Raw genomic sequence first — 16642 nt, 5'->3', positions numbered from 1 at the left:
TGCCTCAAGAACCAGCTGTTGCTCTTCCTTGATAAACAATTTACCTCAGCACACCGCATAATCCTCATAATCCTCATCATCAGTAGATATAATTGACCATTTTTGTTTTAAATGTACTAACATTTGGGGGTAGAAAGACTCTTGTAAGACTCTTGGAAAGTCCCCACTAAGAGACCTTTCATGGGGTGGTTGTTGGTTTGATGTTTGTGTGTACTTGTGAGCAACAAGTTTAGTTTAGCTTCATGGAGGAGCCCTGAGATAGGGAAAGAGCAAGAGTAATTGGTTGGGGGGAATAGGAGGGCTACACTATTCCCCCAGGCTATCAGAATCACATAGAAGAAGAAGAAGAAGAAGAAGAAGAAGAAGAAGAAGAAGAAGAAGAAGAAGAAGAAGAAGAAGAAGAAGAAGAAGAAGAAGAAGAAGAAGAAGAAGAAGAAGAAGAAGAAGAAGAAGAAGAAGAAGAAGAAGAAGAAGAAGAAGGAGTTGGTTCTTATATGCCGCTTTTCTCTACCCGAAGGAGGCTCAAAGCGGCTTACAGTCGCCTTCCCATTCCTCTCCCCACAACAGACACCCTGTGGGGTAGGTGAGGCTGAGAGAGCCCTGATATCACTGCTCGATCAGAACAGTTTTATCAGTGCCGTGGTGAGCCCAAGGTCACCCAGCTGGTTGCATGTGGGGGAGTGCAGAATCGAACCTGGCATGCCAGATTAGAAGTCCGCACTCCTAACCACTACACCAAACTGGCTCTCTGCTGTTGAGCCTGCTGTTGAGGTGTGAGTTTGATTTTTTTTTCCTCAGCAGCAACAAGATCAGGGGTGAAATTTGGGGAAGAGACTCACTGAGACGGCTGCAGGAATTCTAGGTGTGTCTGACACTGGCTCCTCTTCACTGTTTCCTAGGCAGTCTGGAAGTCCTTATTTATTTATGTATTTATTGATTGATTTTTATACCGCCGCTCTCGTAAAGTCTCACGGCGTTTTACAGGAGAAACAGGTGTCTGAGAAAGTGACTGAGCAGCAGCTGCCATCCATTCCCAATGCCTTCTCCCTCAAGCATCTTTCCCTGCTGTTTCTCCCCCAGTTTCTGTCCTTCCACAAAAGAAGATCTTGAACCCGTGGCTTTCAGTCTATGGGAGCTCCATGCACTCCATTGTCGGGAAATATTGCCAGATGATGGGAGATCCCTAGTATATCTAGTTCCAGTTGTGTAGCACAAAGGGTTAATCATGGGAGAGACCTTGCTTATCTTACTATATCCACACTCAGGAGCCATTAGAAGATATCTCATCAAGGTGTGCTTTTTCAGGGGGAGATGTGCTGCTGAAATGGTCATGCAGCTAGCAGTGATGGCCCGGTGGTAAAGAAAATGACTGCAACTTTCTGATTGATCATACAGTTATTAGGGATTGACTATACTGCTACAGAAGAGCCTCTTGTGGCGCAGAGTAGTAAGTGGCAGAAATGCTGTCTGAAGCTGTCTGCCCATGAGGCTGGGAGTTCGATCCCAGCAGCCGGCTCAAGGTTGACTCAGCTTTCCATCCTTCCGAGGTTGGTAAAATGAGTACCCAGCTTGCTGGGGGGTAAACAGTAATGACTGGGGAAGGCACTGGCAAACCACCCCGTATTGAGTCTGCCATGAAAACGCTGGAGGGCGTCACCTCAAGGGTCAGACATGACTCCGTGCTTGCACAGGGGATACCTTTACCTTTTACCTATACTTCTACATCCTGGACTGTCCTGGTTCAAGTCTTTGGTTCTTACCAGGCAGAGAAAATGGCCTGCAAGCAGCCTTTGGGACCTGTCAGCAGTTCCTGGAAGACTTGCGTAAGGGCAGGAGCGTGATCCTGGGAGGTAGAGACCCCAGGCCCTGCAAGGGCATCATCTTTCACTGTAGCTGGCAATGAATTGATTATCTCCATGTTCTTTGTCTTAGTCTGAATTAGTTCAGTCTCTTTTTAAATCTGTTCCTCATAAACATTACTTTTCTCTACCATTGATAACCCGCCTGGATGAGAAGTTGTAAGTGGTCCCACAAACGGAGTACGAGGCCAGATTCAGAACGTCCTTTAATGCGGGTTCAAAATAACATAAGAGTGCAGCCAAGGTCTGACTATGTGGTTGATGTTTTATAAGTGGCCAGCTTGATCGTGGAGCCCCATCTAGTGTTAAAACTGGGAGAGGACTTAAAATGTAGAAGCAGAAGCCCCTTTCAGGTTTGTTCAGGAAACAGATGTCCTTAGTATTATAGATGCAAAACTTCAGGAAATTTTAAAGCTATGGTGCAAAATATGGAGGGGAGTGGAAATATTGGGTAAACTGGAATATAGACAATAATTTCCCCCCTATCAAATCAAAGGCTTGTTTTTATTGCTTTAACATATATGTACAATTTAACTTAGTTCACATATAAAATTGAATTAATTGACCTATGTATGGAATTTAAAATTACAGATGCCTTCGTTTTCTAAACATAAAACTCTAAATATACCCAATACTGCCCACGAAGGTGGAGGTTTCCTTTAATCACCATGACTCGTAGCTACTTATAGACCTGACCTCCATAAATCTAATTCCCTTTTAGAGCTTTCTGTACTTCCGTGACCACCAAGATGAAGAAGAGGAGTTGGTTCTTATATTCCGCTTTTCCCTACCCAAAGGAGTCTCAAAGCGGCTTACAGTCACCTTCCCTTTCTTCTCCCCACAACAGAAACCCTGTGGGGTGGGTGAGGCTGAGAGAGCCCTGATATTACTACTCGGTCACAGCAGCTTTATTAGTGCTGTGGCGAGCCCAAGGTCACCCAGCATGTGGAGGAGCGCAGAATCGAACCCAGCTCGCCAGATTAGAAGTCCGCACTCCTAACCACTGCATCAAACTGGCTCTCTGGCATTGCAGTCCGCATTTTAATCACTCCTGGTGTAAACTTCTTTGGTCCATTCTGAACTGACTGCCCATCTCGAGGAAGCCATAGATACAGTGGCTTGTCCATTGAACAGGACCAGGGCTGAGAAGCTGCCCTGAGGTTAGAAGTCTTTGCTCGTCCCTGTTGCCATGCGCATGTTGGCAGCACCAAACAAAATAACAAGGTGATGTCACTATAGTTTCAACTATAACTTCTGTTTAACTTTCCTTAAACATGAAGGGTAGCGCCTCATTTCTTCTGAATAAGGCAGAAACATTTGCCTAAGAATTTCAGATGACTTTTGGTTCCTCGGAACGGGTTGCAGAAACATTGCTGTGTGGCATCACTACAGAGAAATCACTAAAGTTGGTTAATATAAAACCTTTGGCTAGGAATAAGATGAGAAAGCATTCTTGCAGAAACTCCTGGAGTGGGAATGGAGAATGAGTCACATGAAGACAGCTATTACAAAGAAGTGGTGGAACATGATCTAGGGAAACCAACTTCAGGAAGCCTAAATAAGTAAACGAATTGGCATCTTAAACAGGAGAGCAGATAAGCCTCTATGTTCTTTAGAAATGTTGTGGTTTTAAAGCTCTAAAACTCGTTTTAAAGTTAATACAAGTCTGAATCTGGATTATTATTCATTTGAGAAACACTGAATCATACCCTAATACTATAAGTCACTGAAACGCGCTGAAGGAAGAAAGCTAGCTGTTATATGTTAATATTTTTGGCAGGTGTATATTAACAATGCAACAAGAACAAGGAAGCATTTAACAACACAGAGAAACTGCCCTGGGAAAAACAAACCACATACAGAAAGCTATTTCAAAGAAGATTAATGTTTTAAAGCTTCTCTATTCCTTTATCAGGTGATTGCCCTGCTCAGCTGTTAGGTTTCAACGGCACAAGGCCCCGAAATGGACAAAAGTCTGGGAAACGTTTGGGGAAGGTGTCTTTGCCAAACATGAGTTCAGGGGGCACAAACTGGGCGAAATTAATGACAGATTTTGGCTCATGACAGATTTTGGCCCATCCCTACTCAGAGTAACACCTAATACAAGAGGAATTATCATATGCTTTTGATACAATTATGGATGTAATTAAGAAAGGCCCTGCTCCGGCCTGTATGACTGAGACCAGCCAAATCCTGTCAGCTCTTGGAAGCTAAGCCAGGTCAACCTTGGTTAATATTTAGATAGATCACCAAGAAGAGGAAGAAGAGTTGGTTCTTATATGCCGCTTTTCTCTACCCAAAGGAGACTCAAAGCGGCTTACATTCACCTTCCCTTTCCTCTCCCCACAACAGACACCCTGTGAGATGGGTGAGGCTGAGAGAGCCCTGATATTACTGAAGAAAAATAAGAGTTGGTTCTTATATGCCGCTTTTCTCTACCCGAAGGAGACTCAAAGCGGCTTACAGTCACCTTCCCTTTCCTCTCCCCACAACAGACACCCTGTGAGGGAGGTGAGGCTGAGAGAGCCCTGATATTACTGTACAGTTAGAGCAGATTTATCAGTGCTGTGGCAAGCCCAAGGTCACCCAGCTGGCTGCATGTGGGGGAGCACAGAATTGAACCCGGCCTGCCAGATTAGAAGTCCACACTCCTAAGTCCTAACTATTACACCAAACTGGCAAGGATTGCTATGTAAAGGCAGACAACGGCAAACCACCTTGTCTTGTCTCTTGACCCTGGGGTCAGTTGTGATTTGATGAATCTTTCCACCACCAAGAATGTCCCTTGGCACCAATAGCTGTTATGAGGCATTGCTGAGTCCAAGTACAAAATAAAAGACGCTGGGAGCAACAATGAGCAGATGAAAGGGGTCCTGTGACACCTGGCTTTTGTCTAGAATTGCCACAAGGATCCTAAGTCTTCCACCAACGGCCGCTTTTTATTAAAGGACCTTGAAGGCTTTCAGTTCAATAGTGACAAGAAAGGCTAACAAATACACTACTGAGCTTGTTTCTATTTTGCAAAATCTCTTGCTCCTGGAGAATCAGTCACAAGAAGTTCACACACTGAAGAAGGAATGTAATGTCACTTTGGCCTACATCCTTTAGTGCAGGTGTCTCCAGCCCTTTTGAGGCTATGAGTATCTTTGGAATTCTGATATGGTGTGGTGAGCAGAACCACAAAATGGCCGCCATAAGATGGCTGACACAGGAGGCAGATTCAGCTATTAAGTGGCTGTTTATTTAAATAAATCAAGGAGGATTACATAATAACACTCCATAAAATCCCCTTTAAAACCTTGAAACTATAAAAGTTTTTTAAAAATATGCACTGCCAATCACATTTCAAATGGCCAATCAGAATTCTAGCTGGGAAAAAGCCTAGCACCCTGGTGGGGACCCGGGTTTCAATGAAAAGGAGTGTGGCACAAATAGTTCTCAATTAGATTTTCCTCAGCTTAAAATGGGATGTGTAAGCAGTGCAGAGAATGGCAGTAAGGCTGAAGGTGCCATGATTATTCCACCGAAAGAAGTTAAGCACTGCCAGTTTCCTAAAAATAATGTATCCAGTGGTCATTTTCAGCATCCATTCTTTCCCCTTAAATGTAAACGAAAGGGAAGTATATGCTATTGGCTTTACATTTTATGAAAAATAATTTCCACATAAATCTTCTACTGTAACTGGATGTAAACTCTATAGTGTGCTTAATTTGATTTTCCCAATCAAATATTTCAATTCAAGTACTTTGTGACTATAGGGAAAACGTTGGATATCGCATATCCAATTGATGTGGGTTGTGACTTTAGTCCTGCTTACTAAATATGAGATATTTTGTGTGCCTGTTGAGGGAGAATGTGCATTGGGGAGTACATAAATAAGTCAAAGAAATCTGCCAAATCAAATTGTACGACTTAGACCTCCAGAAAGTTTTCCGGTTCAAATTTCTCTAGAAAACCAACATCAGTGAACAGAATCCGAACAGGCGGAAATGGGCAGCTAAAGCTTTCCATGGTCAATGGCATCTCACAAAGCCTTTACAAAAGGGACAAGATGTTCTTCAGGCAGCTGACAAACCTAGGAGTGCATGACTGGAACTTGCTGTAGCATTTACTTTTTATTCTGTGTTTGCTGAGAGCATTCAGACTGCCACTAGACCAGTGGTTCTCAACCTTCCTAATGGCGTGACCCTTTAATACAGTTCCTCATGTTGTGGTGCCCCCAACCATAAAATTATGCAAGTGTTCATTCCCAGAAATTAAACCGAAACTGACCAATGGCGCGAAGATCCATTGTTCATAAAGGTAAAGGTATCCCCTGTGCAAGCACTGAGTCATGTCTGACCCTCTAGCATTTTCATGGCAGACTCAATATGGGGTGGTTTGCCAGTGCCTTCCCCAGTCATTACCGTTTACCCCCCAGCAAGCTGGGTACTCATTTTACCGTCCTCGGAAGGATGGAAGGCTGAGTCGACCTTGAGCCGGCTGCTGGGATCGAACTCCCAGCCTCATGGGCAGAGCTTTCAGACTGCATGTCTGCTGCCTTACCACTCTGCGCCACAAGAGGCTCCATTGTTCATGATTGTATATTATTATTATTATTATTATTTATTTGATTTGTATGACCGCCGCTCTCGGAAACCGGCTCGCGGCGGTTCACAACATTTTGATACAAATACAATATATTAACCATTAAAATTCCCCATTAAAACCCCATTAAAACCCCATTAAAACAATGACTAAGTCACAATGATGGCGATTAAAACTATTCCCGTACAGGCCCACTGGATGAGCAGAAGGGAACGGAGGATAATTGGGCATAGGATTGAACACTCTGGGGAACCAGGTCAGTTTAGTACTGGCCTCCCCCCTCCGGGGAGAGGGGTCCGATCTTAGCCCCGGGCCATCACCCGGCCTTAGACAAACGCCTGGCGGAAGAGCTCCGTTTTGCAGGCTCTGCGGAACTCAGAGAGCTCCGACAGGGCCCGCAGCTCTTCAGGGAGCTCATTCCACCAGGTAGGGGCCAGGACCGAAAAGGCCCTGGCCCTTGTCGAGGCCAGGCGTGCCTCCCGGGGTCCTGGGATCATCAGCAGATTCTTACCCGCAGAGCGAAGTGCCCTGCGGGGGGCATAAGGAGATAGGCGGTCCCTCAAGTATGCAGGACCCAAGCCGCGTATAGTCTTAAAGGTTAGTACCAAAACCTTGAACCTGATCCGGAAACAAACTGGCAACCAGTGCAGCTGCTTCAGCAGAGGCTGAACATGGGACCTCCAAGATGATTTAGTGAGGACCCGTGCAGCTGCATTCTGTACCAGCTGTAACTTCCGGGTTAGAGACAAGGGTAGGCCCGCGTAGAGCGAGTTACAGAAGTCTAATCTAGAAGTAACCGTTGCATGGATCACAGTGGCCAGGTGTTCCGGGGGCAGGTAGGGCGCTAGTAGCCGAGCTTGGCGTAGATGGAGAAACGCCGTCCGGGCTACCTTAGTGACCTGGGCCTCCATGGAAAGTGAGGCATCCAGAATCACTCCCAAATTCCTGGCTTGGGGCACAGATGACAATTGTACCCCGTCCAGGCAGGGAAGACGCGCTTCCTGTTCCTGCTCCCTTCGGCCTAGCCAAAGGACCTCCGTCTTAGAGGGGTTGAGTCTCAGGCGGCTCTTCCTGATCCATCCAGCCACTGCTTCCAAACAACTGGCGAATTTTTCTGGGGGGAGATCTGGCCGGCCATCCATCAAGAGATAGAGCTGGGTATCATCAGCGTACTGGTGACACCCAAGCCCATAACTCCGTACCAGCTGAGCCAGGGGACGCATATAGATGTTAAATAACGTGGGGGAGAGCACCGCTCCCTGTGGCACCCCACATGGGAGTGCAAAGGAGTCGGATAACTCCTCCCCCACAGCGACCCTCTGTGATCTGTTCTCTAGAAAGGAGGATAGCCATTTAAGAGCCACCCTTCCAATCCCAGTATCAGCGAGGCGGTGAACCAAGAGCTCGTGGTCAACCACATCAAATGCGGCTGACAGGTCTAATAGCACGAGAATGGCCGACCCGCCCCGGTCCAGCTGGCGCCGGAGATCATCTGTCAGGGCGACCAGCACAGTCTCCACCCCATGGCCAGGACGGAAGCCAGACTGGTATGGATCAAGGGCCGAAGTTTCCTCCAAAAATGCTAGGAGCTGGTCCGCGGCGGCCCTCTCAACCACCTTGCCCAGGAATGCAAGATGCGATACCGGGCGGTAGCTGGCGGGGTCCCGCGGATTCAGCGATGGTTTTTTCAGAAGAGGGCGAACCACTGCCTCCTTGAGCCGCTGAGGGAATTCTCCCGATGTAAGGGAGAGGTTTATAATCTCCCTCAGGGGAACACCTATCCGTGGGTCGCTGATCTTAAGCAACCACGACGGACAGGGATCAAGGGGGCAAGTGGTCGCCCTCACCGACCCTAGCAATTTGTCCACTTCGGATAAAGAGAGCCGCCTGAAGCCATCAAACCTGATCCCCCGTAACGGCCACGGAGCTTCTAGTTCACGAACTGTATCAACTGTGGCAGTAAGGTCACGACGGAGCGACAAGATCTTATCCGCAAAATAGCTCGCAAAAGCCTCGCAGCCTAGTTCCAATTGACTACTATTTTGATGCCCTCCTTCGAGGGCAGTAAGGGTCCGAACTATCCTAAATAATTGGGCTGGGCGAGAGCTAGCGGACGCGATTTCCGCAGCAAAGTAGTCACACTTTGCCGCTTTCACCGCCATCTCATACGCCCTCATAAGCGTGCGATGAGATGTTCTTGTAGCTTCGTCGCGGGTCTTCCGCCACACTCGCTCTAGCCGTCTCACCTCCCTCTTATCGTATATGATCGTATATAAATTGTTCCCCCTCCAGACAAATGTTCTATCTCAATCCACTCTGGCCAAGCTGCTCGCCCTGCCCTGACCCCTGTGAAAGGGTCATTCGCCCCCCCAAAGGGGTCCTGACCCCCAGGTTGAGAACCACTGCACTAGACTGACCACCATTGCTAACATTATACTGGAGTTGCCATGGTTGGGAAGACTCAGGGCACCGACTGAGCTCTGCTCCTCCCTGACAGTGCCCATTTCTATCTGGCCTCAGTGTGACATCATTGTCAGCATAATGCCAAAACATGCTTTTCCTTACATGGGTCCATCTAGCCATTATCCCAAGATTTTCAGAAGGTCAGCACACCAATATGCCTACCAGGAAATAAGTACAAAATTCCTGTCCCTTTAATATTGGAGAGCCAGCGTGGTATAGTGGTTAAGAGCAGGGGCTTCTAATTTGGCGAGCCGGGTTTGATTCCCCACTCCTCCACGTGTAGCCTTGGGCTCATCAGAGCCTTGATAGTGCCGTTCTCAAAAAGCAGTCTTATTAGAGCTCTCTCAGCCTCCCCTATCTCACCGAGTGTCTGTTGTGGGGAGAGGAAGGGAAGGCAATTGGAAGCCATTTTAAGATTCCTTTGGGCAGTGAAAAGCGGGGGTATAAAAGCCAACTCTTCTTCTTAATAGAGGTTTGACCTTTGGAAATAGGTAGCTGAAGCTTTTCAGGGCCAGGATGTAAATAACACCTGGGAAATAGGAATCTGTTAAAGGCGCAGGACGTTTTGTTTCCTCCAGCCACCTGGCAACCCCATCAGAGGGGCGGAGGTTAGGATGGGCCCTTAATAATAAAGGAACATCTTCATTGTAAAAAAGGCACGATAATTTATTTGATCGTATAAAATAATCATTAAGACCCATTCCACCTTAAAGCAACTGGTTCCAACTAAATATGAGTCAGCCAAGGAGACAGGACACAAAAAGATTTTGTCCTACTATCACCATCAGGAACTCTGCTCTGATCGGTTGATGATCCCTGCAGCTATAAGAAGGCTTCTAAAAGACCTTAAACAGCTTATTACAAATACTGCGTATCGAACCACTTTCCCACATTGTAGAATGAATCATGGCCAGTTGGCTCGCAGCACAATCCAACGCAAGTTCACAGCGTCCTGTGTCCATCGGGGCTTACCTCTACGGCAAGCATGTCTAGGACTGCAACATAAGGCACATCAGGTGGCCAATGCACATAATCCTTCTGGATGGCTTGCCAAATGATGCATCAGCATGCCCGTAAAGCCTAGGTGTTTATAACAGGCAGTTGCGTAATGCTACATTCGATGCTGGCGGCTTTTTCGGTGAACTGGCAGTCAATCCGGTGCTGCGTGGGTGACATCCTCCCAAAAAAGCCGAAGAAGGTTAAAAACACAGGAATGAAAAAGAGACCGTGAGAGGTTCCAAACGAAATAACCAGAAATATAATCTTAAAAAATGCTCTGAAGACATAGGTATCCGTCATGGAGAGCGCCAACACCCCCACAATGGTGGAAACACCTCCCTGGACCATGGGGTAGCCAAGGCGGTAGAGAGCATCCACGGCCTTGTCATTCAGGCTGGCTTTCTTGCTGCTAACAAAGGCATACGAAACGTGAGCAGAGCAGTCAACGGAAAACCCTATGCACATGATCAGATTGATCATGGATATGGAGTCAAGATTGACATTCCAGTAGGCCATGTAGCCCGTCACGCCGATGATAACAGACGAGATAGCAAAGGTTACCCACAGAGAGCACAGAGGATTGGGAATCAGCAGCAAGGAGATAATTAACATGGCCCCAGAAGCTATCACAACGTTTTGAATGGTGTTCTGAGCAATCACGATTAAGTGATCATAGAATATAAAAGCTGGGTGATACACTATGAGCGGTAACTCACAGTCTGCTGCACGCGCTCTCATCTGATGTAAAAGTTTCTGCTCGTCCAATGAAGTAGTAACATTGACGGTCTGTATGAAAAAACGTGAAGCCGATATTTCCAGATCAGTAAAATTAACATCCCAACGAGACTGCGAATGTTCTCTGAACACGATGGGTAAATTGCCAATGAACGAACTACGGTCGCCTATATTTAGAGACATTCTTTCGGCTGCCACTTCATAGATTCTCAGCCATGACTCTGACAATTTCTTGTCCACGTAGGTTGAGTTTTCTAGCACTTGCATGCAGTGCTCCAGCTCGGCACGAATAGTTGAATTCCAATACGGTAGGCTTTCGGTGATAACGGCCATAACTCTTGGACCGTACTCTTTAAAATACTGTTCTTCGAAATCATAATAATTAACGACGTAAGAATGGTCTTGGACCAGGTTTCGAAGATCTATACCCTCATTAACCTGGGTGCAGCCATAGATACTACTACATATGTATATGAGATACAGGATTACGACAGCCACTTTGGTCCCGTTACGCATAAGAAAAGGACCAAAATAATTTTTGAAAAACCCATTCATGGGATGCTCAATCTCACTTCCGGTGGCCGTATCATAAAATCCTCCCACACAGCACCAGTTGTACCAAAAGCTATGCTGAGCTTCGTTGGTCACTTTCATGAACGTGAGCCAATGTCTGTTGCTTTCTTCTCTTCTTCCGTTTAGAGCGAGGACTGCTCCAAGGAAGGTCAAGTTGTAAATGTAGCAGAAGACGAAGGCCGTTCCCGTGTAGATGCAAAAGGACTGAACCGATGGGAAGGACGTCGCAATGCCAATGTAGAAGGCCAAAACATCGGTGAGCGTTGTGATGGTAACAGACACAGCTGCCTCTTCGTAGGTGTCCGCCATCCGATCCCTGACTCTGTCCTTGACCTGAGTCTTTTGCCAGCAGGACACCATGATGAACATGTCATCAACACCGACACCTGAAGAAAGACGAAGGATATTATTAGTCTCCATATAGGCTGGTACGCAAGACGCAAAATTTACAAAAAACGAGTGTGCCTAGCTAATCTGAACATATTTTTCTTCCAGATAGTCTACAGAGTCATAGAGACTAATGATTCTGAACCTTTATATTTGAAAGAAACAAAAGTAGTGGACAAATATGAGCACCAAGCTTATTTTGGGGCTGTGGCCCATGCCTGTTACTGTGGAGAATAACACACAATTGATTTTTGGGAGGTGGGAAATTGCATCTCCTGCAGCAAAAATCAATGTCGAGAGAGGCAAGCTAACACTTTGACCAATCTCCTGTGAAGCGTAGACCGCCTACATGAATGGAAACTTTGATTTTGAACCCAGAGTCATTTCATAGAGAGGAAAATCCCACATTCTTTAGGAGCACCATGATTCAAACAAGGGTAGATGCTTGTCATTTCTACTTTGCTGCATTCCGAATTCACATGTGAAGGGTGCATAAAAGCACTTTTCTCCATGTTCTGCTTTAAAATTCAGAGAAACAGCTATCTCAAGACTGAAGAATGGTAAAAAATGGTAAATGGTAAAAAAATGGTTAAAAAGTTGAGAAAGGCTACTCTAGAGCAGTGGTCCCCAACCTTTTTATCACTGGGAACCGGACAACACTTGACAATTTTACTGAGGCCCGGGAGGGGGGTAGTCTTTTGCCGAGGGATGTCGCCACCACCACCTGAGCCCCTGCTCCGCTTGCTTTCCCGCTGGTGCCCCTGACTTCCTGCCACCCACTGGGGGGCGCTACCAGCAGCAGCTGCGCAGTGCCACGCCGAGGGGGAGCCCCAGCCATGGTGGCCGTCAGAGAGCACCAAAGGTGAGCCGGCGGCCGAGTGGCAGGGCAGCCCCCGAGGCAGCAGCCAGGAAGGAGTACAAGGAGGAGCTGCGGCCTGGTATCGACTGATCTACGGACCGGGACCAGTCACCGGACCGGGGGTTAGGGACAGCTGCTCTAGAGCATGATTATGTGTTTATGTGTGCGTATAAATTCCCTCCAACTCTTGTTCAGATATATCCATCTGAAGCCTTGGTGAGACTTATAGGAAGCATCTCTCACTTACCAAGACTTATAGCATCTCTCACTTACCAAGTGTAAGAAATGGTCCACTTGCGGCTGTGATAACAAAAGGCACCCCACAAAAGAGCAATAATCCAAAACTACTGATAACTGCTAAACCGGACGACAACACTCCAAATGCTGCAACCCACACTTTTGTTCGTACACAGTCGAGCCTGCAAAACATCAAATACATCTTACGATTGGACTCAAAGTTTCATGTTACACATGCAGATTCAATGCTTTCTTAAACAAAACTAATGCGGGCAGCTGTTGCATTTAAGAACTTTGTAGAGCCACAAGAATGAGAAACAGTTCCCATTTCTTTTGAAAATATGACAATATTATAATAAGGAGGGCTTGAGGGAGGATAGATGAATTTAGAGGAGTAACATTTTTAGAAGTTTGGAAGCAATTGGGGAAAGGGGATCTTTTTGAAAAACAAAGACATTTTTTGGGGAAGATATGAAATATAGGGAACACTTTTCTATCAAACTTAAAATTATTTTGCTATTATATCAACATAAGATTGTACTAACAGTGTATTCATGGAATTAGAAGGATGAATGGCTCACAGTGCAGATGTACTCAGAAGTCTATTCAGTGGAGCTTACTCCCAGGAAAGTGTTTTTAGGATTGCGCTATTAGTTTTCTAGAAGCAGAACTGCAGCTATGCCCCAGTGAGACAGCAGGCTTTCTCAACCCGGGTTCTGTGAAACCCTGGAGCAAAGGTAGTCAAACTGCGACCCTCTAGATGTCCATGGACATCTGGAGGGCTGCAGTTTGACTACCCCTGCCCTGGAGTTTCTTGACAGCCCTGGAAGGGTTTCCTAAATGGGTGGGAGTTAATTTATTATATATATTTGAAATTTGTTAAACATTTATTGGGTGATATGACCAAACTGACCTCCCTGAAGGTGATAGGAAGGGAAGGGACTCCAGGTGGGCATGTACACAGCTATGCTTCCCAATCATATTCTGAGCGATTGTGCCATTACTGGGATTTCTCAGAACCTCAAGAATGTTTCAGGAGTTTCTCAACAGTAAAAGGGCCGCAGTTTGACTACCCTGAATGTTTCAGGAGGGCATTTCTACAGGATTGGAGACTGTTCCACTGGTCAAAGTATTTATTAACTTACTGCTTTGTCTTCCATTCCTGGAATCCACTTTTTTTTTTTTGGCCAATGTTTATAAGACTAATTTTTGATGGCACTGTTTTCCAATTTTGTAATTCTAGTTCTGTTGCATAGTTTATTGGGTGTCCCTGTCTGACTCTGTGTTAGTATATTTTGTAATCTGCCCTGAGATGCCTCTAAATAAACAGAATAACTAAAATAAGGGATCAAGCAATTAAATTAACTTCTCATGTCTCAAAACTTTCCCTTATTAGTTACTTCCTTGCACTACCAATAAATGGGTACTATTTGCCAGTTTCTTAGACCTTTTTTGAATGAATTTTAAAGCTCATTGAGCATATACTAATTCTTATTGACAAAACTGTACTTGTGGACTTTCTTACTTTATTTAACTAAGAACAGATAATGACACAATGAGACAACACTGCTTCCTCTCTCCTGCCCAAACCAAGAACTGAGGTGGGGTGGGGGAATGTTACCTTAAACATGATAAAATCGTAAAGCATATTGTTAAGAAATAGGTGACAATAAACAAAGGAATCACTCTCTCATTGTTTTTTTCTAATTCTTCCTGTCTGGATACTGAGGAAAAATAGGCCACCTGCAAGGATGAAAAAGAGAGAGAGAGAGGTTTCTCTATTAAATGTTATTTCACTTATTCTGCAAAGACACTACAATGTCACCCATCTTATTTGGTTACAAAAAGCGCTTTGTGTAAAAGGTGAGTCAGGGCTACAACACCAGAAAAGGGGGGACAATTTCCTTAACTGAAAATGCTCTCCCTAGGCACAAAGGAACCGTTTCCGCACAAGAGCAACCCCCTGCACTGGTGTTCTTAAAATATCGAGCAATGCAAAAACGTCTCACAAAATTTGCCTCCCCAGCAGTAGATCTGAATTTTGCATCTTCTTTTTTTGCATTTCAAGATCCTCCCTTACAGTGATCTTCCTCCCTTTGGATCTTGACCATCTTGACCATGCTAGAAGCTCTCTCAGCCTCACCTACCTCTCAGGGTGTCTGTTGTGGGGAGAGGAAGGGAGGGCAACTGTAAGCTGCTTTGAGACTCCTTTGGGCACTGAAAAGAAGGGTACAAAAAACAACTCTTCTTCTTCTTATAGTGACCCTGTGAGATTTTCAAGGCAAGAGACATTCAGCACAGGTATGCCACGGTCTGCTTCCCCACCCTGACCAAGGTATTCCTTGGGATGCTCTTCCAAATACAGTGCAGGGCTGACCCTGCTTAGATCACCTAGCTTGAGTCAAGGCGCAAGTGTGTGTACACAGGTCAACACATGTTTACCGTGTGTCTCCGGTAGTTTTTGTGGGAACCACCTGGCAACTGCACATAACACCATGACCACCTGGGGCAGGGGGAGTCAAACCGCGGCCCTCCAGATCTCCATGGACTACAATTTCCATGAGCCCCTGCTGGCAGGGGCTCATGGGAATTGTAGTCCATGGAGATCTGGAGGACCGCAGTTTGACTACCCCTGAGTGTACCTGGCAGGCATCCTGCCGCAAAAGTCGTGCTGGAAGCGGGGCTCCCCAGCCAAGGCAGGCGGGTGCCGGAAAGACCCAAGGCCTGGCCTGCCGCGCTCACCCGCACCGAAGCCAGGTTCAGCTTGCTCAGCACGCCGCGCATCTTCTGCAGGAAGGTCTTGAGCCAGCGCAGGCTGGCCTCTCGCTGCGCCGGATCGTCCTCCCGCAGGTGGTAGAAGAGGCGCAGCGCCCTGGCGGCCCGGACGGGGCGGCTGCGGCCTTCCTCGGGCCCGGGCCCCACGGAGACGCCGCCCAAGTAGAAGCCCAGGATGACGCCCCCTCGCCAGAGCGGGAAGGTGAGGTTGGGCAGCAGCGCCTCGATGCGCGCCGGGTCGCCGCCGACGGCGCTGAGCAGCGGGTTGGGGCTCCGGCAGGCGCCTTCGCGGCGGGCGCACAGCTGCTCGTAGGATCGCCCGTTCTCCCGGAGCCCCCGCACGGCGGCGTCCAGCGCCAGCAGCTCGGCGAAGGCGGCCCGCGTGAGCAGCGTGTGGTCGGGCTGGGCGGCCACCGCCACGAAGGAGGCGAAGGTGCCCTCGGTGGTCATGCGCTGCGCCGAGAAGCGCTCCGAGTCGCGCGTGGGGAAGCGCTCCTGCACCACTCGCCGCTCGGCCTTGGCCGGCCCGTTGCGCGGCGTGAACTGCGACTCGATGTCGTTCGACTGGCGGCTGGGCAGCCGTATGAAGCCGGCGCCCAGCGCGGCCGAGAGCGCCATGGGCAGCAGCAGGAAGGGCCACGGGTGGGCGCCCACCAGGCCCCCCAGGCTCCGCAGCGCACGGGACAGCGGCCGCTCCACGCAGTCCGTCCGGCACAGGCCGCGCATCCCGCATTCCCGAGCCGCCGCCGAGGCCCCCCCCCGCCCCCGACGGGCCCCGCGGGCGTTCTGGGCACGTTGGACGGAACCGGCGCGCCCGGCCGCTCGGGGGCCGCTGCTAGGCGATGCCATTGTGGCGCAGGCGGCGGGATCGCGCGCGGGAATGCGCTCCTGGTCATAAACCGCCGGCGCGAAAGTGTTGCTCGTCTCGGGATCAAGGGCTAAGCCAGGGGTAGTCAAACTGGGGCCCTCCAGATGTCCACGGACTACAATTCCTATGAGCCCCTGCCAGCGGCTGGGGCTCATGGGAATTGTAGTCCGTGGACATCTGGAGGGCCCCAGTTTGAGTACCCCTGGGCTAAGCGGATCCGTTTCTCACAACCGGAAACCGCCGACTTGTTTGAAATCTGTCCCTGGGCCCTGATGTTTGGACGGTCACGATCTGTTCATT

General features: G+C 47.8%; 1 protein-coding gene across 1 annotated transcript; it reads right to left on the bottom strand.

Annotated features, from left to right (window-relative positions):
- Positions 1–9571: 9571 nt before the first annotated feature.
- LOC143820699 (patched domain-containing protein 3-like) lies at positions 9572–16217 on the bottom strand. The gene is made up of 4 exons (XM_077303826.1): positions 15442–16217; positions 14321–14442; positions 12736–12881; positions 9572–11602 (listed from the first exon to the last, which is right to left on the bottom strand). The coding sequence occupies exons 1-4, from the start codon at positions 16198–16200 to the stop codon at positions 9990–9992; spliced, it is 2640 nt and encodes an 879-aa protein (XP_077159941.1). The 5' UTR covers positions 16201–16217; the 3' UTR covers positions 9572–9989.
- Positions 16218–16642: the final 425 nt, after the last annotated feature.

Source organism: Paroedura picta, chromosome 11 (assembly GCF_049243985.1).
Source record: "Paroedura picta isolate Pp20150507F chromosome 11, Ppicta_v3.0, whole genome shotgun sequence".
In the NCBI taxonomy this organism is placed as follows: Eukaryota; Metazoa; Chordata; class Lepidosauria; order Squamata; family Gekkonidae; genus Paroedura; species Paroedura picta.
This window is presented reverse-complemented; position numbering and strand designations above follow the sequence as displayed.

Bases quoted from the DNA above. Each gene is read 5' to 3' on its own strand.
- LOC143820699 (XM_077303826.1), bottom strand. From the start codon at position 16,200: ATGCGCGGCCTGTGCCGGACGGACTGCGTGGAGCGGCCGCTGTCCCGT. The intron at 14,443-15,441 runs GTGAGCGCGGCA...TCATCCTTGCAG, and splicing joins TGAACCTGGCTTCGGTGCGG to GTGGCCTATTTTTCCTCAGT. The intron at 12,882-14,320 runs GTAACATTCCCC...GATGTTTTGCAG, and splicing joins ACGATTTTATCATGTTTAAG to GCTCGACTGTGTACGAACAA.